The following is a 22,059-nucleotide window of genomic DNA, read 5'->3' as shown; positions in this document are numbered from 1 at the left end:
AGTGTCAGGGAATCTTGGATAAAACTATTTGAATGAAAGGAAAATTCCTGCTCTTCAAGAGGGGGGCCTCAGCACTCTCTGAATGTGTTGGAGAGCCAAGTGGCACCAGGGAAAGGTCTCACCTTGGTGACCTGCTGCTCACAAACCGGGTAGAATTAGTGGGGGAAGCAAAAGTGGATGGGAATCTGGGAGGCAGTGACCATGAGTTGGTTGAGTTCAGGATCCTGACGCAGGGAAGAAAGGTAAGCAGCAGGATACGGACCCTGGACTTCAGGAAAGCAGACTTCGACTCCCTCAGGGAATGGATGGCCAGGATCCCCTGGGGGACTAACTTGAAGGGGAAAGGAGTCCAGGAGAGCTGGCTGTATTTCAAGGAATCCCTGTTGAGGTTACAGGGACAAACCATCCCAATGAGTCGAAAGAATAGTAAATATGGCAGGCGACCAGCTTGACTTAATGGTGAAATCCTAGCGGATCTTAAACATAAAAAAGAAGCTTACAAGAAGTGGAAGGTTGGACATATGACCAGGGAAGAGTATAAAAATATTGCTCGGGCATGTAGGAATGATATCAGGAGGGCCAAATCGCACCTGGAGCTGCAGCTAGCAAGAGATGTCAAGAGTAACAAGAAGGGTTTCTTCAGGTATGTTGGCAACAAGAAGAAAGCCAAGGAAAGTGTGGGCCCCTTACTGAATGAGGGAGGCAACCTAGTGACAGAGGATGTGGAAAAAGCTAATGTACTCAATGCTTTTTTTGCCTCTGTCTTCACTAACAAGGTCAGCTCCCAGACTGCTGCGCTGGGCATCACAAAATGGGGAAGAGATGGCCAGCCCTCTGTGGAGATAGAGGTGGTTAGGGACTATTTAGAAAAGCTGGACGTGCACAAGTCCATGGGGCCGGACGAGTTGCATCCGAGAGTGCTGAAGGAATTGGCGGCTGTGATTGCAGAGCCATTGGCCATTATCTTTGAAAACTCGTGGCGAACCGGGGAAGTCCCAGATGACTGGAAAAAGGCTAATGTAGTGCCAATCTTTAAAAAAGGGAAGGAGGATGATCCTGGGAACTATAGGCCAGTCAGCCTCACCTCAGTCCCTGGAAAAATCATGGAGCAGGTCCTCAAAGAATCAATCCTGATGCACTTGCATGAGAGGAAAGTGATCAGGAACAGCCAGCATGGATTCACCAAGGGAAGGTCATGCCTGACTAATCTAATCGCCTTTTATGATGAGATTACTGGTTCTGTGGATGAAGGGAAAGCAGTGGATGTATTGTTTCTTGACTTTAGCAAAGCTTTTGACACGGTCTCCCACAGTATTCTTGTCAGCAAGTTAAGGAAGTATGGGCTGGATGAATGCACTATAAGGTGGGTAGAAAGCTGGCTAGATTGTCGGGCTCAACGGGTAGTGATCAATGGCTCCATGTCTAGTTGGCAGCCGGTATCAAATGGAGTGCCGCAAGGGTCGGTTTTGTTCAATATCTTCATAAATGATCTGGAGGATGGTGTGGATTGCACTCTCAGCAAATTTGCGGATGATACTAAACTGGGAGGAGTGGTAGATACGCTGGAGGGGAGGGATAGGATACAGAAGGACTTAGACAAATTGGAGGATTGGGCCAAAAGAAATCTGATGAGGTTCAATAAGGATAAGTGCAGGGTCCTGCACTTAGGATGGAAGAATCCAATGCACCGCTACAGACTAGGGACCGAATGGCTAGGCAGCAGTTCTGCGGAAAAGGACCTAGGGGTGACAGTGGACGAGAAGCTGATATGAGTCAGCAGTGTGCCCTTGTTGCCAAGAAGGCCAATGGCATTTTGGGATGTATAAGTAGGGGCATAGCGAGCAGATCGAGGGACGTGATCGTTCCCCTCTATTCGACATTGGTGAGGCCTCATCTGGAGTACTGTGTCCAGTTTTGGGCCCCACACTACAAGAAGGATGTGGATAAATTGGAGAGAGTCCAGCGAAGGGCAACAAAAATGATTAGGGGTCTAGAACACATGACTTATGAGGAGAGGCTGAGGGAGCTGGGATTGTTTAGCCTGCAGAAGAGAAGAATGAGGGGGGATTTGATAGCTGCTTTCAACTACCTGAAAGGGGGTTCCAAAGAGGATGGCTCTAGACTGTTCTCAATGGTAGCAGATGACAGAACGAGGAGTAATGGTCTCAAGTTGCAGTGGGGGAGGTTTAGATTGGATATTAGGAAAAACTTTTTCACTAAGAGGGTGGTGAAACACTGGAATGCGTTACCTAGGGAGGTGGTAGAATCTCCTTCCTTAGAGGTTTTTAAGGTCAGACTTGACAAAGCCCTGGCTGGGATGATTTAACTGGGAATTGGTCCTGCTTCGAGCGGGGGGTTGGACTAGATGACCTTCAGGGGTCCCTTCCAACCCTGATATTCTATGATTCTATGACCGTGCTTGTCGCGGTACCGATACCATTGCAGTACTGACGAACAAGGGAGACTCCAGCTCCTGCAAAACCAGTAGATTCTTTGAGAATCTGAACTTCTGTGGTAGCAGGTAGGTTTGAAGAGCGGGGCCCCATTGCGTTGTCAGAACCGAGGGTATATGCTGCTCTGGCAAGTCCACTCTTGTCAAAGTAGATGGTACTAATGAGGTAATATTAGGGAGTGCCGAGACCATATGAGAGGCATGACATCTTCCCAGTACTGAAGTTGTCTTAGTGGCCAACTTCGATGCAGACGGAACCGAAGAAGTCATGGAACTGTTCTCTTAGAGGTGGAATGCTTTGATGATGTAGTGTCCTGCTTGTGCAGCACTGAAGGTTTTGGTACTTAGGCATGCTAGCTGGCCTCTTTCTCTGCTTAGCCTGGAGCCCCAGGCATAGGATTGATACGGAGAGCCTCTGGTGCCTCAACTGTACTCAGAGTGGGACATGAGGTCGCCAAAGCAGCCTCGATCCATGGGAACTGAGGTATTTTTGAAGTGGACTCTTTCTGTGGAGATTGACTTCATTTTCTATGGGTTTTCTCAGTGGATTTACCTTGGGTAGACCTAGGTAAATGTGTTGAAGTTGACAGGGTCTTGTGTTCACTCAGCAGCCAATATCCGGTGGGGTCTCCTGGCCTGGAGCTGAGGCTTGTTGGAGGGAACTCTCCATTATTAAGAATCTCAGTTTTAGCTCCCGATTTTTTCTTACCCTGCCCTTAAAGATGGAGCAGTTGGAGCACTCTCAGGGATATGAGATTCAACCAAGCAGTGGACACAACAAGAATGCCCATCACTGACCGGGATGGCCTCCCAGCAAGAAATGCATCACTTGAAGCCCAGAGAGCCTGGCCTAACCCAAGACAACAGAATCTAAGAGGGGAAAGTCCCACTCTCCAATGAGGAAAGAGATCAAAAGTCACCCTAAATTATTAAATAAAATGTAAATATAATAACTAAAGAAGGGTACCTAGGCTAAGCAACTTTGAAAGGAAGGCATGGAGAGTGGCTTGCCCGTGCACTCCTATATAGCCTCAGAGTGGGGCATGAGGAATTATATGATGCATGCACGGGCCAAAGAGACACTACTACCAAAATACTCTGATTAAAGGGGCATGAGCACACCTGAAGTGGAGCACCCATGGGAACACTACTCAAGGAAGAATTATCAGGTGTCCATGCTGATATTATTAGGTATGTCAACTCCTTTTAGTACCCTAACATTGGGAAAATGCTCACCGACCCTAAGGGCATTCATGTGAGGGGTTACTGGGTTCTGTCTTGTCACTTCTCTCATTCAATATGCATGGGTTCAGACCAAAACAAATCAATTCAACATCTTTTCTAAATGGCAAAAATACTTTAAAAAATTAAACTAATTTTGTCACAGGGAAATTATTAAAATTTTAATAAGCTACAAATATAGAATAAGTTTTAAACTATCTGTCAGAGTTTACAGATCACAGAAATTATAGGAAAAGGAGACATTTTATTTAAATATAATTTTGCCAAAAGTGGCAGAAATCTCTTTTGGGTAAAGTTAACCTCTCTAAAATATATTTGTAACACAACGCAGTAATTAAGGAAATCCTTTAAATACTTTAAGTGCACTTACTTGTGGTAAACTTGAACCCAAGCTAGCATGTATTGCTTCTAACTGGGCATTGTACAGTAAAGCTTTTAGATCAGCTCCTGTGAAGTGCTCTGTTTTTGCTGCCAAATGCTGAAAGTCCACATCATTTGCCAAAGGCAGAGAATGACTGAGGGCTTTTAGGATTTCAAAACGAGAAGTCTAAAAAGAAAAAAGGTAAAGTCATCTGTTTCCTGCTTCTAACTGCTATTCAGTACTTTGACAGTAATTCTCTCAAGCACTTTCTCAAGTGGTCAAACTAATCTGCAGAAATGTATGTTTTGGAAGGGGATACTCATATCATTAAAATAGTACATATATGGAAATACTGCACAATCTATTTTCAAATACAAGCATATGCTCATTACTACTTTCACTTAATTTTTCTAAGAAAAATGCTGCCAAACAAAATATCCAGTGAGCCATGAATTCTCTGAGCGCATTCTCTAATTATATTATCAATATCCAAGATTTTTAAATACACCATTAAAAGGTGAACTCTCATACACATTTTGTAAATATAACTGGATTTGCCTTTTTACCAGTTTTCACCTTTCTAAACATAAGAGAAGTGTCCAGACAAAGGAAATAACCCTGTTGGACTGAAGAGCTCATTTTTTTGTCCTATGGAAATAGCAATGAAAAATATTTGGATAGAATGTGTTTGCATTCTTAGTGCATGGGATTATCTTTGTACATGTGAGAATGAAATGGGGTGATATCTGTTAAACTTGCCATGTAAATTGCTAATGAATATTTGCCATTATAATTAGGGGCAATCAAAGAGACAAATCCTGCAATCTCTACTGCCCTGATCCAAAACACACTGAAGTCACTGGAAGTCCTTCCATTTACATCAGTACATAATTATCCAAATGCTGATGAAATATGTTTCCATTGCATGGATACCAGGTAATGGAAAGCCCAAACAGCTGGACTCCATGCCTACCTGCTCTGGAAAACACTGGGTCACTAATTTGCATGGGGAAGCAAAAGGCCATGTACTCTACTCCTCATTATGCCCTGCAACAGCAGGTGAAATGGTGACCTGGGTCCTGTTGGCAGATGGAAATGACAAATTTCAATCTCCACAATCCCTGCTCCTATGTATTTCCTGTAAGCAAAGCCCCTTTTATGAGGGCTTTAGCCACAAGATCATGATTGGCCCTACATCTGTGGAAAACAATGGAAGAATATCTGGGGAAAACAAACACTAACGCTATCAGTCAAATCAAATTGAATATGGCTGTCTCCTAAATGGGATTACAAACATCTGAAGAACGACATTCTTTCTACAAACACAAGACCTAAGAATACTGGGCCTGATTCTATACTGCTTGAACACTGCATAGTCAATTACATAGTGCAAAGCGGGCGTAGAACTCCATAACTCTGATTTGGTCATGGTTTATCCCCATTTTACATTCATTGCATCTGATCCACTCTGCATTACTCCAGTTTTACACCAGTGCAATTCCATAGAAATTAGTAAAGTTACACAGGTGTAAAACTGAAGTTATGCAATGGTGAGTCAAGTCCACTTTGTTCAGGTGTACATGACTACACAAAGTACAAGGCAGTGGAGAATCCCGCTCATTATTCTGATTTTTTTTCCTTTCATATATGGTGCAGTATAGTGTTTCTTCACCTGATCAGGAGGAGGACAGTACAGGCATTTATCCAGTCGACCTGGCCTCAACAGAGCAGGGTCAATCAAATCAGGACGACTAGTAGCAGCCAACACATAAACCCCTTAGAAAAAGTAAGAGATTATCATTAATGTGTTGAACTCATGCCTTTAAAAAAAAAAAAAAAGACAGCTAAATTATTTACCTTGTAAGCCTTCTACTCCATCTAGCTGAGTCAACAGTTGGTTAACCACTCGGTCTGTCACTCCAGTATTATCATGACCTCGTCGAGGGGCAATGGAATCAAACTCATCAAAGAAAACTATACAAGGCTTGGCTGCCTGTGCTCTGGAACAAAATACAATCCTTCAGTTCTGCTTAGGTTTGAGCTAAGTAAAATAAATCTGCTTAGAGATGTGAAATATGTGTTCTGTTTGTAAGGACTTGTCTGCACAAAACACACTTATTTGTAGTAAGCTGGGGTGTAAATCTACCCCGTGCTAGTGGGGATCCTACTACCATGCACTAGAAGTTCTGTAGTATTTGATCTACCCTGCTTTGAAAAGGAAGTAGACTGAAGCACAGAAGGGAATTTCTAGTGTGCAGCAGCAGGGTTGACACGGATGCTAAGAGCTTGTCTATACAAACATTTAGTTTACAGCAAGCTGCTGTGTGAATCTGGCGTGCACTATCTGCCCAGTCTAACTGTTCGTGTGGACCCAGCTGATGCACATTAAAAATCTGCTAATGCGCTTTGATCTAGTCCTGTTTCAAAGAGGACTAGATCAAAGTGCTCTAACAAACTATTTATGCCTGAACTGTTAGACCCTGGCAGACTAGCGTGGGATAGATTCACACCACAGCTAGCCACAGTCTAAATGTTTGTGAAGATAAGCCTTAGTGTGTGGCAGGCTATTGCAGGGTAGATTTACATCCCAGCTTGCCATGAAGTCAGTGTTCATGTAGGCCAGTCATGTGCAACCTTATTACACAGGAGGGCCATATAAACCTAATACTCCTGGGGAAATTCTGTGCCAAAAAATTAAAAATTCTGTGCAAAATATTTTCAAATTCTGCATATTTTACTTGTCAAAATAACACAATATAATCACACTGGTTTCAATTATTTTTGGTCATTTATTTCAAAATACCTGTCAGCAAAGTATGCCTGTAACAATACAGGCAATAAAAAAAGATTCAGAAAATGTTTTTTGACAAATAGATTCTTTACTAGGCATATTAATACAGAACTCTGAGTAATAATTCATTTAAACTTCAATACAGAACCATATTTTCCACATCCCTCAGAGTCAGGGAGGTAATAGAAGAGCTGAGGGAGAGGGAAGTAATTGCTGGGAAGGAGTCTGGGTGTGAACTTGGAGGCTTGTTGTGTATGAGCGGGAAAAGTATGGAACAGGTTTTTTTGAGGGGCGGGGAGGGACTGTTAGGGAGCTTCCCCCATGCAGACCCTGGCTGACTCTTAGCTTCTCCCATTCAGTCAGGCACATCTGCCCTCTCCCTGTGTGTCCTTGCATCCCCTGTCCACGTGTCCCTCCAACCCCACTCAGACACCCTCCTGTTCCTGTGTCTCTGGGCCCCCACTCAGCCAGCCTCTTTCCCCTGTAGCTCTGCACCCCCTCCTGCTCTGCCCATGTGGCCCTGCACCTGCCTCCCCCCGTGGCCCTGGGCCTCCACTCCCATTCAGCCCCAGTCTGTCCTCCCCCACTCGCCCTTATGAGCCTGTCTGACCCCCCCAGCAGCCGCACTTTGTCTCTCCATAGCCTCTGTCTCCTGACGTGGCCTGACAGGCGCTGCAAAGAAGGCAGGCTCTTTCTCTTCCCTAGCAGGCTGGGAGCGGTTGCTGTGTTCTATTGTCATAGCACCCTCTGGTGAGCAAAAGGTGGAACTGCAGCAACATTCCAGCAGAAGTTTTTTTTCTTCGCAAAAAATTAAAATTGTGTGAGGCTCATTAATTATGCACATGTGTAGTGGTACAGAATTTCCCCAGGAGTAACCTAAGCACAATCTTGAACGGGCCAAACAGATTCTACGTATTTGAATAAGATTTAAAATCACCAGTATTGGTTTTATATTTTCAGTTCAGCTTGTTTTGTATGTTTTTAGATAGAAACAACCTATGTACAGTATTGTCTATTTATACACTTGTGTAAACTAAAATGATGTAAACATGACGACAAAACGCTAATGAATTGGCCATTAGTATATTGTGTGGAAGCAGACAGTGGGCCTTATGAAATGCTCTAGTGGGTTGTGTATGGCCCACGGGCTGTAGGTTGAGCACCCCTGATGTAGACAAGTCCTAATATAGTTACATTTAATTATAGACAGCAGCAACTATGATGGTTTCCTGTGGAAATGAGCTGCTTTGAAGAACAGGATTTCCAGTTAACTACCATTAATATTTTATACTTTATTTTGTACTTATTTCTATTTCCTTCTGAAGTTCACAATTATGCTGTTAAACTACTATGGAAACTTTAATGTCAATACAAGCAAACAGGGTCTCAGTTTGTGAAGTCTTACCCAAAGGCCACCTACACAATAAACTACAAGGAACACAATTTATCAAATTATGAAGAATGAAGGTTAAATTGACCCTGTCAGGATTTTAACATGTGGTTTCAGCAGGTCTAGCTATTTCAGACCTAATGATCAAGACCCATTAAGCCTGCTCCTTCAGACTGCTGACCAGGAAATTCAAATAATTATTTTTAGCATCATCCATGAAAGTGGAAGCTATTTACAACAGAATTTATTCTTAGAGAACCAACCTGTTAAAGACATCTCGAATAGCTTGCTCACTTGCTCCAATATATTTACTGAGGAGCTCTGGTCCCTGTAAAATAGCAAAATGAGAAGAGTCAGGAGTTGTGGTTTTTCTTAATTCCATATCACTGTGGAATCTATTAACAAGGTGGGTTATTTATGCAAGCACTAGAGAATTTCAAAGTAATGGGCAAGCAGTGGTTCCCAGGTGAGTCAAAAAACTAGTAAACTGTGCCAGGTAGTGCTAATTTCAGTCACACTCTGTCTTCCTGCTATAAAGGGAAATGTGTTACAGTATCACAAGTCTGTGGATTGTGTTCTGAAGATACATTTAAACTATTCTGGCCAGCTGCATTACCCACTGAGTTAGTATAGTTTTATAAAGAAGAAGAAATTAAGAATACATAAAATTTTCTAAAAAAATACTTAGTGATTAATTACAAACAAAACTCTCAGAGATAACATTGTGTGGCCACAGTGTGCAGTCATTCAGTGGTGCTTAGATAGCCAGGGCCAGATCCATAAAGGTACTTACACATCTAAGTCTTAAGTTTAGGTGCCTAAATCCCAGTTTCTGCTCCACTGCAATTCACAAAACTCCCACTCAGTGCCTAAATTTTCAGGATAAAAGTTCCCTCTGTGCCTATGTTTCTGCCTCTGAGCAGGTGGACTGGTGTCCAGACACCTGTCTCCCGCCTAAGCCTCAGACTGATTCACAAACTGGGGAAAGATAGAAATAGGCATGTCATAAAAAGAAAGGGAAGGGTAACCACCTTTCTGTATACAGTGCTATAAAATCCCTCCTGGCCAGAGGCAAAACCCTTTCACCTGTAAAGGGTTAAGAAGCTAAGATAACTTCGCTGGCACCTGACCAAAATGACCAATGAGGAGACAAGATACTTTCAAATCAGGAGGGGTGGGCGGGGAAAACAAAGGGTCTGTTTGTCTGTGTGATGCTTATGCTGGGAACAAATCAGGAATGCAGACTCAGAACTTCTGTAAAGTTAGTAAGTAATCTAGCTAGAAATGCGTTAGATTTCCTTTTGTTTAATGGCTGGTAAAATACACTGTGCTGAATGGAAAGTATAATGGAAAGTTTTTGTGTCTTTTTGTAACTTAAAGTTTTGCCTAGAGGGATTCTCTATGTTTTGAATCTGATTACCCTGTAAGGTATTTACCATCCTGATTTTACAGAGGTGATTCTCTTACCTTTTCTTTAATTCAAATTCTTCTTTTAAGAACCTGATTGATTTTTCGTTTTCTTAAGATCCAAGGGTTTGGGTCTGTGTTCACCTGTACAAATTGGTGAGGATTTTTATCAAGCCTTCCCCAGGAAAGGGGGTGTAGGGCTTGGGGGGATTTTGGGAAAAGACGTCTCCAAGTGGGCTCTTTCCCTGTTCTTTGTTTAACATGCTTGGTGGTGGCAGGATAGGGTTCAAGGACAATGCAAAGTTTGTACCTTGGGGAAGTTTTTAACCTAAGCTGGTAAGAATAATCTTAGGGGGTCTTTCATGCAGGTCCCCACATCTATACCCTAGAGTTCAGAGTGGGGAAGGAACCTTGACAAGGCATTTTCCCACCTATCTTGTGTGGAGGGCTCAACCCAGTAGGTGGCTGCTAAGCAAGGCTACTGGATTGGCCCCCATTCAAAATTGCCCTGGCAGTGTCCGCCTTATAACTTTTAGCCCAGTGGTTAGAGCATTCACCTGAGATGAGAGAGCCAGGTTCAATATTCCCCTCTCATGGAGGGGGAAGGATTTGAACAGGGGTCTCCCACCTCCCAGAAGACTGCTCTAGCCACTGAGTTATGGGATATTCTGATGGAGGGTGGGGCTTCAGTCTTTCCTGTTGAACTTGTTCCACTGTGGATAAATAACAAAAGAGTGATTGGAGCAGGGAGACTGGACCCTGGGTCTCTCACATCCTCTAGACTACAGCATCATACTCACTCACTCACACACACACACACACACTCTCTCGTTCTCTCTCTCTCTCAGTCTGGCCCAATGACTAAGTAAGTATTTATCCACAGCAGAAAAATTAAATGTTGTAACAGTTTATTTGTGGTCATGACAATGACTTCATTTTAAATGTGAATTTCTTATTTTGGTATTTGTTTTTGCATATATATTACACACACACACACACACACACACACACACAAAGTAACTAAGTTGGGATTTTTTGCATTAATACAAAGATCTAATAAACCATCAAAACTTTGTTACCTTGATGCTGATAAAATTCATTCCACTCTCTCGGGCAATTACACCAGCTAATAGAGTTTTTCCTGTTCCAGGAGCACCATACAACAAAATTCCTGTCCTCTGTCGTATTGGCAGGTTTGCAAATAATCCTGGATACTGAAAATACAGAGTCATCAAGAGTAATATCTATTTCCAAATAAGTAATTATGTAATAATTGGCTTCTGATAAGTGTTTATTTATATGGACATTCTTGTGGGATTACTTACTTCATCCACATTATCAGCGGAAGGGCTCATCTCAACTGATATTATCAGTTATATTATAATTGGGTTATATTAAAGTAGCCTATTACTAAAAGTTCCAAACCATTTATTTGAAAAGCTCTAGGGTGACTTTCTCACCCTTACTCTGGTACCTTTACATTGGGTAAAAGAGCCAGGCTGATGTAAAAGGGTACTAAAAGCTCCATAACCGGCTACGGGAAGAGTCCTCTGGTTCAGCCACTGTAGATAGCTGTAGTAATGTTACCTTCTCAGGACCAACTTACAAGTCCAGGAGTAGAAGACAAGCCTGGGGTTGGGAGGAATGTGTCCAGGTCAAGGCTGCAATACCACAGAGCTTCTGGGCAGCACTATGGCCCATAGGGCTGGAATGCTTATGTTATGTTCTAGGCCTCTCTAGCCTTCAGAGCATCTCAGGCAAGGGAGGGTGCAAAAAATGGCTTAAAGGCACCTTAGTCCTCCCTCTACCAGAACTACACGTTCTGTGCTGTACCTGTAAGAGTCCATTTTTTCTAAGAGTAGCTGTTCCACAAAGTAAAATTGTTAATCAGAGTTCCAGAAACACAATGGTTTGTAAAGTACTGAAGCATCTGTTCCTGGTTTAAAAGAAAAGGGTACCTTTGTGGGTAACTGGATGGTATCCATGAGTATTTGCTGTACATCCTTTAAGCCACCAATCCTGTCCCAGCCCAAGTCTTTAGGTTTGTGTAGGTTAACATTTCTCAGAGATGAAGGAGTAAAATGTTTTAAAGCTTTTTGAAAGTCTAAGGTTGACAGATTCAAGTCTGTTGAAAAAAACCCCGGGAACAAACAAACTCCAGTTAAAATCAATTTACCCTTATGGTGGGGGAAAAAAAGAATGTATGAATATGATATCAAAGACAAGAAAACTTTCTAAACAACAGTTAAATGCATTTTAAATGTAAAGTATGGAGAGTTTTACTATAACTTTTTGCTTCTGTATTATTATTGCACACACATGCCATATGGTACAACTAAAACAAAGTAGAGATTTGGTGACTATCACATACCTTCCTTGTTGCACGCTCCCTTATTAGAAACACAGGAGTGTATGGCGCGATCCACTAGCATTGTAAAGTCTCTAGCTATAAACCCTTCTGTTTCCTTTGCAATATGCTGGAGATCAAGATCATAGAATCTGTTTATATCGGAGTTCAATTTATTTTCTATTATGGAATGCAGTAATTCACATCTTTGCTCCTGAAAAATAAAACTATACAGTGAATTTATACATAGTTTTTCACCGATATGAATTATTACCTTAAGCTTAGAAGACTCAAATGTTTCAGATAATGAAAACACAGTTACCAACATTTCATTCAACATAGGAGTTTTTTGACCAAATGTATAAAAAATACTAACACAAATTGAAGAAAAATAATTTTTTTATCTGACTTTCTCTAAGAGTTCACCAGCTTTACAATTCTAAATGACTAATTGACCACTGTAACCTCTAGCCCAGCAATGATCATTTCAGAAATCAATCTTTCTATTCTATCCCAGTCATATCTGCATCACAAACACTGGAATAAATTCCAAATCAGAAATGAAGAATGAGAAATCCTAGGAGCAAACAGACCAAATCACACAGGTATAAAGGGCTTGATCCTGAGAGGTGCTGAGTATTCTCAACTACCTTATAGAATAAGGCCTATACTGGAAATTTTTATTTGTATTTGGACACTGGTTAAAAAACAAGTCTGGGTAATTTCAGATCACAGAGTTGTCATACAACATAGTTTTTCAGGGGAAGTCTTTTCTTCTGCCACAAGTCAGCACTTAGAGATCTGAATGCAGTCCTTGATTTTTTAAATGGATCATTTATGACAGGAGAACAATAAAAGCACCATAAACTTGGGTACGATTCCAAAGTGTTGTGGGCATTCTCTCACACACTAGTACAAAATACAAATCTTTTTTATTTTTCCTTAGAGTACACTATATTTAATACATTGATTGCTATTTCTTTTGTACCATTTCAATATAGCCTATTTTTAAGAGTAGAAGGATATATTCAATTAAACAAATTTTTGAATTTAAAAAAACTAGTTCCCTTTAAATATTTTAAAACCCAAATACAATTTGGGAAAGTATACATTATGGTGAAGTGTCTGTTAATTTGAGTGGTGTGAGACAGACTCACCACTAGGCATAACTTTCTGTGTTTTTTTCCCAAAAGATAACATAGAAAAGTTATAGGCTATTTAATATCACAAAAGATCTCTTAAAATCCCCAGTAGCGTTGTTGTGTTTTTGGTTTGGTTTTACCTCAACTTCAGCAGCAAATTATCCCTTTTTGTTACCTCTTTGGTGCAGCATCTAAGTCTGTGGGGAAGTCACAACCAACATTTTGACCAAGTTATTCAATTATTGCATTTACCTGATCTGGAGGCTGGATATGTTTGAAGCACTGAAATACATGAGTTCCTTGACCAGAAACAAGGGAAGGATGCAGAGAATGTTCAGATAGGCTTGTGGCAATTAATGCAATCAAACTGCCCATGGAAATAACTTCTTTTATCACATCTTTCAGAACTAGATATAGAAGACATTGTTTCATGAGTAATAAAAGATTATAAATTTCATACATTTATTAATGCTGAGTATTTTTACAGTACTGGAAATATAACACCGACTACTACACTAACTTTTCTGTAATGTATTATAGAACTGTTATCATCTAAACAAATGTATTTATTTTTCAAGGCACAGTCTACTCCAACAAGGAAACACTGTCAGAAATGCTTTGCATAGGACTAAACTTGTATAGTTATTGATGATGTCTACCCTGTGATATTAAAGATTATTTTCCTCTATTGTGAATTCTGCTGCTGTATCTGGAATGAATAAAATGCAGAAAGCTACAATCCCAACTCTGCAGCGTAGTCAGGAAAAAGTTGAAATAATAATATAATTTAGATAGTTTATTGTATGACTTATCACAATACTAAGGTGTTAAACTGTGTTTTGTGCCAAGCCATTGTACTAAGAGTTAAGGATAAATAGCAGTTTTGAACTACTTAGATCTCTAGATGTCACGTACAAAAATAAAGCATATAAATAAGGCAGATCATTTATGCTAACTTTTAAAACTGCGTATCAAGGTAGCGTGCATAAAACAAAAATGAGGCATTAAGACATTGAAATTGTACATACAAGTACTCATTTTGTAATTTAGGTGTACATTTTTGAAAATTTAATCTCAGTGTGAATTCTAGAAACCACAAAAGGAATTTAATTAAAAAAGTTGCAATCTCCCTTTGAAACTGCTTAGAAAATTGAAGATCTGTTATAGCTTAAATCCTACAAAAAGGGCAGAATTTAACACAGTTAAAATAATAAAATACATTGATGCTGATTATTTCATATTATGTTATTTCAGTCTCCTGTACTGAAAACATTTATGTGGAGAGATTTTAATGTTGGCTACACTTTAGAGAAAAAGATCGTATGGAGGATGCATTGTCCAGTTCTTCACTTAAAGGCTATGGTTTGTAAAAATTAAAAAAAAAAAAAAAAACCCCGATGACCCGCACACAATGAAGTGTGTAGATAAGAAGTAGATAAAAAAGGTACACATTCAGTTAAAAGAAATGCTACTTATGCATAATAATCTATATTAATAATGGTTCAAAATTCATCTGGAACTTGTAAACTATGGCAGTTTACAACATAGAATGATCCAGAAGCAGGGGTGATGAAAACAGAACTGTCCAGGCAACTGTCATTCAGGTACAAGAAATTCTAAATTACAATACATTTTTATCCAGACGCATAAGAAGCAACAGGAAAAAAATACCCAGAAGCTGTTTGCATAGCATTACCATATGCAAGTCTATAGCTCTGAACTGCTTCAGGGCTGTTCTCATGCTCTGGTGTAGAAGGAACTCCAACAATGTGATCAAGATCATCCATCAGAAGAATGGATGGCTGTCTCCATGCTGCCTCTAGAAAAACTTCCTCCACTTTTTTTCGTATGTTTTCTAATCTTTTTCCTAAAACAAAAATACAATCTTAGTAACAAAACACAGCATGAAAAAAATTCAAACTTTGACTTTGATTTATTTCTTTGTGCTGGCAATGCAAAGAGCCTTAAAATGACTCTAAATGGGCAGCTAAAGATTCTCCTTTATGGGAGGAACCTTCAGCTGGCTATGCCAGTTCTATACGAACGCTCGCCTCCTCCCTTGGAATAGGGATCATACCGGGGGCAGAAGGGGGAATGGCCAGACACAGCCATTCAGCACAACAGGATCTTTAGTTTATACAACATCAGAGTAAACTAGAACAGTTTCAGAACCATATAAAGCCCAGGATTACAAGGAAAGGATAGTCAGTGGAAAAGTGGCAAAAAGCCATATTTGCCCTCCTACCCCTTATGATGCACCAAAGTCCTTCTGAACTCACAACAGAACCTGAATGTTGGTCAACAGAGACAACTAGCACAATTTGGTACATACAACAATTAGAAATTGTCAATACTACTGTAGTTCAGCAAGCACTGATAATTTAATAATACCTTCAGAAGAATGGCAGGTTTTATAGTTCACCATCACTTGGTTTCAAAAATGCCCAATGAAACTATATATAAAGAATATTTATTTTAAATGTTTTCTTTTTTAAAAAGTTATTTTTATCAGATGGACAAAGTCATTTACATTAGATCTATAAAATTCGTAAAAATATTAAAATTTCTAGGCCAAACTTGAAATTAGAAACTAAAGGCTATGCTATACAATGTGAAATTTGTAAATTCCTTAACATACAAAAAAATAATTAGTTCTCACTAATTTGATATACTTTCACCTGTTCCATGAGAAAGAGTATAGATATAATTATACTCAACTACTTTTGTTCTAGCCAGCACAGAGAAAAACTATATAGTCCAACTTTCTTTCTGTCTTTCTTTTTTAGTAATGGGGACTAACCATTGAGGTTGTGGTTGAATTCTGGGAAGGAGATATTGCTTACCCTGTACAGTAGCTGGAGTTCTTCAAGATGTGTCTCTCTATGGGCTGCGCATGTGCCTTCACTCGGAAATTTTTGGCAGCAGTTTCCATTCAGTTCATTTATGTGCCATAGTTAGCCTTGTGCCCCATACCAAGGGTATATGCAGGTGCAACAGATGAACCGCCTTCAGTTCCTTCTCCATTGCAAAGTCCCACAGAGATAAAATACTATGTAGCAGAGGGCATGGAGGGTGAATAGTGGAGCGTCCATAGGGACACACATCTCCAAGAACTCCAGCTACTGTCGAGGGTAAGCAATCTCTCCTTCTTCAAGTAGCATCCCTATGGCTGCTCCACTTAAGGGATAGCTCAGTGGTTTGAGCATTGGCCTGCTAAACCCAGGGTTGTGGGTTCAATCCTTGAGGGGGCCATTTAGGGATCTGGGGCAAAAATTGGGGATAGCTCCTGCTTTGAGCAGGGGGTTGGACTAGGTGACCTCCTGAGGTCCCTTCCAACCCTATGATTCTATGACTCCTGAGCAGTGCCCCCTGAAGGAGATGGGAGCTTCAGAACTCAATCTGGAACTGTTTCTAGAACTGCAGAACTAAAGGCAGCATCTGCCTGAGAAGCATTCACTAGGGTATAACAGTCTGGAGGTGTGGATCGAAGTTCATGTAGCAGCTCTGCAGATTTCTGTTATAGGGTAATCTTTTAGCAGGACAAAGGATATGGACTGAGATCTGGTAAAATGGGCTATGATTATGAGTAAGGCTGCGAGTTTGTCATGGAGGTCACGGATTCCGTGACTTTCCCTGACCTCCGTAGCGACTGGTGTGCCTGGATCAGGGACAGCCGAGGCAGCCCCTGCGCAAGGTGCAATGGCCGCTGCTGCAGTTTGGGCCCCATGGTTCCAGTCTCGGGAACCGCAGCCAATGGAAGCTGCGGGGGTGGTACCTGCAAGCAGAGGCAGCGCGCAGAGCTGCCTGACCACGCCTCTGCCTAGCAGCTGAGTGAGGGGGTATGTCGCCACTTCTGGGGAGCCCCCCAGGTAAGCGCCACCCAGAATCCACCTCACCTCGTCCTGTGCCCCAATCCCCTGCCCCCTCCCACACCCAAACTCTGCTGCTGCTGGGGGGAGGGGAGGTGCAGAGCCAGGCAGGGAGCCTACCGGCCCTGCCAACCCCTCCTCCCAGCACCAGCGGGGGTTTCGGGCCACTGCCTGCCCCCTCCCAGCACCAGCAGGGGTCATGGGCCGCACGCTGCTGCCCGCGCCCCCCCCCCCCCAGCACCAACATGGGTCCCAGGCCTCAGGCTGCCACTGCCCCTGCCAGCACCTGGGCCACCCTCCTCCAGCACCTGTGGGGGCTTCGGGCAGCCCCCTCTCCCTCCCCCCCAAGTTTTAGTCACAGGTATTTTTAGTAAAAGTCATGGACAGCTCACGGCTGTGAATTTTTTTTTTTAAACTGCCTGTGACTTGTCCGTGATTTTTACTAAAAATACTCGTGACTAAAACATAGCCTTAATCTTGAATAGGCATGGCATGTTAGTGACTTCTTAGCATGAGAAAATACAAGTGGAAACCCAGTTAGAAAGTCTCTCGGTAGACACTGGTGTACCTTAAGTTCTATCTGCAAGAGATACAAATAGCTTCAGAAGTTCAAAAAGGTTTAGTCCTGTCCAAATAGCATGTGTGTATGGTAACACCCATTGTTTCATGTTCTCTATGTATATAAATCTCCCCACTGTATTTTCCACTGAATGCATCCGATGAAGTGAGCTGTAGCTCACAAAAGCTTATGCTCTAATAAATTTGATAGTCTCTAAGGTGCCACAAGTACTCCTTTTATTACCTTCCTAATATTCCAAAGCATGGAGGGCAGCATCTTCCCCAGTTTGATAGGGTTTAGGATAAAATATGGGGAGTTGAATAGTCCGATTTATATGAAAGTCTGAACTGACTTTAGGTAGGAACTGTAGATGTAGCCAGAGGGACACATCATCTTTGAAGAAAACAGTACAGGAGGGTCAGCCATCAAAGCCCCTAGCTCACAAAGGCATTTTCCTAGAAAGGTGTAAAAGCATACAGGTAGCTGTTGGTTTAAAGGGAGGTTTTGTCAAATTGAGAACTAGGTTCAAGATCCGGGTTGGGGTGGGCTCCCTGACATGTGGGAAAAGGTTTGATAACTATTTGATAAATCCAGAAGTTCCGAGGTGAGAAAACACACAGGACTTTTCTACAGGCGAATGAAACATTGTGGTGGCTTCCAGATGGACTTCAGTGGCGCTCAATGAGAGACTTCCCTTTCTTCGGTGTACTCTAAAGTATTCTAAAACTTCCGAGATGGGAGACAGTTGTTGGTGCGTGCACCCATGGTAAAATCTTTTTCATTTCTGAAGGTAAGTTTTCCTGGTGGATTCCTTTCTATTGTTGAGCAGGACCTCTTGCACCTCCCCAGAACAGGAGAGCTCTACCTCTGACAACCCATCCAGGTAGCAGGCTTTGAGTCAGAATTTTGAGATAGGGGTGAAGAATGTTCCCCCTGTCCCACAATAGAAGGCTGGGCATCAGTGGTAGATTGATAGCCATTTGAGAGGAGGGGTGAAGGATATAAGGGAACCATACTTATCTTGGCCAGGTTGGTGCAATCAAAATGCCTGTGGCTCTGTCCTGTCTGATTTTGTTCAGGTCCCTGAGGATTAGCAGCGCTGGAAGAAAGACATACAGAAGATTCTTCGACCAGAAGAGGAGAAAGTCATCCCACAAAGAATGATGACCCAGACCTCCCCTTGAGCAGAAGTTCATGAATCTTCAGCTGGCAACAATGGCAAAGAGATCTATCACTGGAAAATCCCAGGTGAGAGAAATATCTTTCTGAGTATGGATTTGTCGAGTTCCCACTTGTGATCCCATGCGAAATGTCTACTAAGGTCATTGGGTATAGAATGTTGATGTGAACGGTGGACTCCTGTGTGGTCCACCTTCTCTGTACTGTGTGATCCTGTAGGTGAACTCCCTATATGAAGAGGAACATGTCCAAAACAATTGTAACGGCAAGAAGACAATGTTTGAAAGGAACCCCTGAACACATCTTGTCTGGATTCTTCCACCAGTTAAGGAAGACTAACCCACTTTGAGGGGCAGAGCTAAACTTGTTCACACAATCCCTGTTGGGGATATCGACTGACCTGAGCCAGGATTGGAAGCAGTGCAGGTGCAAGCAGGCATATAAAGTGACGAAGGTGAACACTGCCATGACCTGAGGCACTGACTTGAGGACTTAGTTGAACTCATGCAAATTAGCTGTGTCAGGGTGAGGAATCTGTCCCTTGGTAGACAGGCTCTAGATGCTGTAGCATCAGAGTGACTCCAATAACCTCTATCTGCTGTACTGGTAGGAAGAAGGACTTTGTGTTGCTGAGCTGAAGACCAAGCCTTGCAAATAGAGAGATGGCATTAAAACTCAGGTTTGAACTTTTTCCTGTTCTGTTGGAAATAAACTTCTCCCACGAACGGTAGAAATGGAAGAGACAACCCCCAAAAGGTGGGAGGATAGACTGGGTAGGATGGTGTGGCATCTAGTCCAGATTGTGGGAATGTTCATGGTCCTCAACCAGTGCATCAGAAGGAAAGTTTCACAGATGACGTTTGTTGCGTCAACAGGGCAGTACTTGTGTAGGGTGTTCCTTTCTGCCATCTGGGTCCCTTCTCAGGTGGCTCAGGTACTCAGGTGGTAGGTGGAAAACTGGGATAGGTGGTACCCTTGATTCGGCTGGGACCTACTGAACCTCCTTTTGTTTGTAGGTGCACATATCCAAAACGTCAAATGTTGCTCTAGAATACTTCAAGGAATGTACGGACTCATCTGTGGTCTCGCTGAATACTTTGAGGCCATTAAAAGGGAGGTCCTTTACAGTGTCTTGGAAACCTGAGGATTGCAGTCACCATGGCTGTGGAGATGGAATGAGCTGCCATGTCCGTTGCATCAAAAGAAGCCTGTAAAGTCATCTTGGCCAAGCGATAGCGCTCATTAATGATAGCCTGAAATTGCTGCCTGTGTTTCTGGGGAGATGCTCTCTAAAAGACTTCATATAGATTTCACAGAGTTTATGTGATTATATTTTGGGAGTATCACCTGATTATCCACGTTTCTAAACTGCAGGGTGGCAGACGAATAACTCTTGTTAACAAATGCATCTAAATGCTTTTGGTCCTTGTTATCTAGGGTAGCCTTTGAAATGGTGTGCCTGTTCTGTTCATTGATTGCATCTGCAATTAGGGAGTTAGGGGTGGGTGAGAAAATACAAATTCTGAGCCCCTAGCCAGGGCATGGTATTTTTTAATTCACCCTCTTAGCTGTTGGGATGGCAGTGGCAAGAGTTTGCCCAATTGTTTTGGCAATTCCAACAGCATCGCAAGCACAGGCAGGGCCACCTGTGATAAAGATGGTGTATGTAGAATGTCCCATAATTTAAGCTAGGTTTCTTGGACTTCTTCTACTGGAATTCAGAGCACATCTGTCACTCCCTTCATCCAGTCCTGGAACTGTTTGAAGTCATCCGTGTTAGATGGAGGAGGCATAACTGCTTCACATGGAGAGAATGATAAAATATCTGTCTGAGGAGTAGCCTCCTCCTCATCCCTCCTTTCTTGCTCCTCAAATGTTTCCTCCTGCAGAAGGAATTGCTAAGGAGGGATAGATGGAAGTAGGGAACACGGTCTCTGATGTTCTGCATGAGTGTTAGGTGCCTTAGAAAATTGCTGGTGATCTAATGCCCAAAGGTTCCAGGATGGCCACAGAAGTGATCCATAAAGAAATGGGGGAGTTATCCAGGACTGGTCATACCAGGGAGGGTGTTGAATCAGCTGACATCATGAAGGCAGTGCAATGTCCCTATACTGAACATCTTCAGGAGAATCAGTTTGGGTAAATAGACATGAAAGCTCTGAGCTGATATTTGAGAGTCTGAAGAGCTCTCGTCTACATAGTGTGATGGCAGAGCAGATGACAGTGGAGTGATGATCTGCTTGTCTGGCCATGTGGGTACTGGGGAATCATACGGTACTGGTGAAAGGTGGGGTATCAAAGATAATGCAGGCTGTGGTACTTGGAGTCTAAACGAGCTCACCAGAGGAGTCTCAGGCTCATCTGAGACAAATTAAATCCCTAGAGAATCTGAACCCTTGCGATACTGGGTGGGCTGGGCTACAGACTTGGTAAGCTCCAGATGTAGAAAACTGAAGCACCTATGTTGGCTGAACCGTTGGTCAAGATACTGATGCACAGTTGGTGCAGGTGGTTTCAGCTTCTTAGGTGAAAGATCTTTAGCTCTAGTACTCTGCTCATGCTTCAACAGTACATTGAGCACTGGGACAAGACTTAAGACAAGCTGAGACTTAAACAAGCTCAAGCTCGATCTGGAAGCCTCAGTACCAGGACTGCTTGAAGCCTCCACAGAAACCTTTGAAAGGCACAACGTTTGTGGTATAATAGGTCTTTTAGAGGAGCATTCTCTCTGAGAAGATTTCACAGATCTCCTAGACAGAGTCTTCTCTGCATCTGTAACAGATCTCTCTCTCTCAAAGCTCTGGAGGGTGAGTGAGCTGCAGATGATAAGAGAGGGTTATGGTCATTTGGAGCACGCTGGAAATTGTGGGTCTCCAGGGCAGGGTCGGAAGCCAGGCAGAGGGAGAACTCCACCATTAGAAAATAGAGTTTTATTTCCCTTTACCTCCTAGAGCGGCTTTTGAAAGTCATGTAGCTCTTGCACTTAGTGGGCATGTGTGTATGCCAAGCAGTGCATACAGCATAAAGGACTCCCAGCAAGTGAGACAACATTTGAAGCATGGAGACTCCAGCATACCCCAAAAGACAAAATAGGCTTCATTAAACTACAAAAGAATAAAAATGAACTAGAAACTAGTTAAAAGGCAGAATTGTAAATGAACGCTACTGGACGCACTGTCTCAGGTGAGTGGTCAAAAGGGAACACAGGGCGGTTCATCTCTTGCAGCCTATATGCCTTTGGCTGAATGGACACTACTGATGAAAATCTCAGATTGAAGGTGGATGCACACATCAAGTGGAGCACCCACAGGGACACTACG

General features: G+C 42.3%; 1 protein-coding gene and 1 long non-coding RNA gene across 3 annotated transcripts in view; one reads left to right on the top strand and one right to left on the bottom strand.

Annotated features, from left to right (window-relative positions):
- PEX1 (peroxisomal biogenesis factor 1) overlaps nt 1-22,059 on the bottom strand; it is a 53,122-nt gene that overhangs the window by 13,547 nt on the left and 17,516 nt on the right. For both annotated transcript variants that reach the window (XM_073333965.2, XM_073333966.2), the window contains exons 12-20: nt 14,829-14,999; nt 13,385-13,539; nt 12,015-12,204; nt 11,602-11,768; nt 10,723-10,857; nt 8,500-8,564; nt 5,913-6,055; nt 5,728-5,831; nt 4,065-4,241 (exon numbers count right to left, since the gene is read on the bottom strand). In XM_073333965.2, coding sequence (XP_073190066.2) covers nt 4,065-4,241; nt 5,728-5,831; nt 5,913-6,055; nt 8,500-8,564; nt 10,723-10,857; nt 11,602-11,768; nt 12,015-12,204; nt 13,385-13,539; nt 14,829-14,999 — 1,307 coding nt within the window. The remainder of the gene's footprint in view (nt 1-4,064; nt 4,242-5,727; nt 5,832-5,912; nt 6,056-8,499; nt 8,565-10,722; nt 10,858-11,601; nt 11,769-12,014; nt 12,205-13,384; nt 13,540-14,828; nt 15,000-22,059) is intronic.
- The window catches only part of LOC140907628 (uncharacterized), a 47,055-nt gene that overhangs the window by 20,553 nt on the left and 4,443 nt on the right, over nt 1-22,059 (top strand). The window contains exon 2 of the long non-coding RNA XR_012157555.2: nt 18,640-18,808. This is a non-coding gene — a long non-coding RNA (uncharacterized LOC140907628). The remainder of the gene's footprint in view (nt 1-18,639; nt 18,809-22,059) is intronic.

This window comes from Lepidochelys kempii, chromosome 2, assembly GCF_965140285.1.
Source record: "Lepidochelys kempii isolate rLepKem1 chromosome 2, rLepKem1.hap1, whole genome shotgun sequence".
Classification (NCBI taxonomy): domain Eukaryota; kingdom Metazoa; phylum Chordata; order Testudines; family Cheloniidae; genus Lepidochelys; species Lepidochelys kempii.
This window is presented reverse-complemented; position numbering and strand designations above follow the sequence as displayed.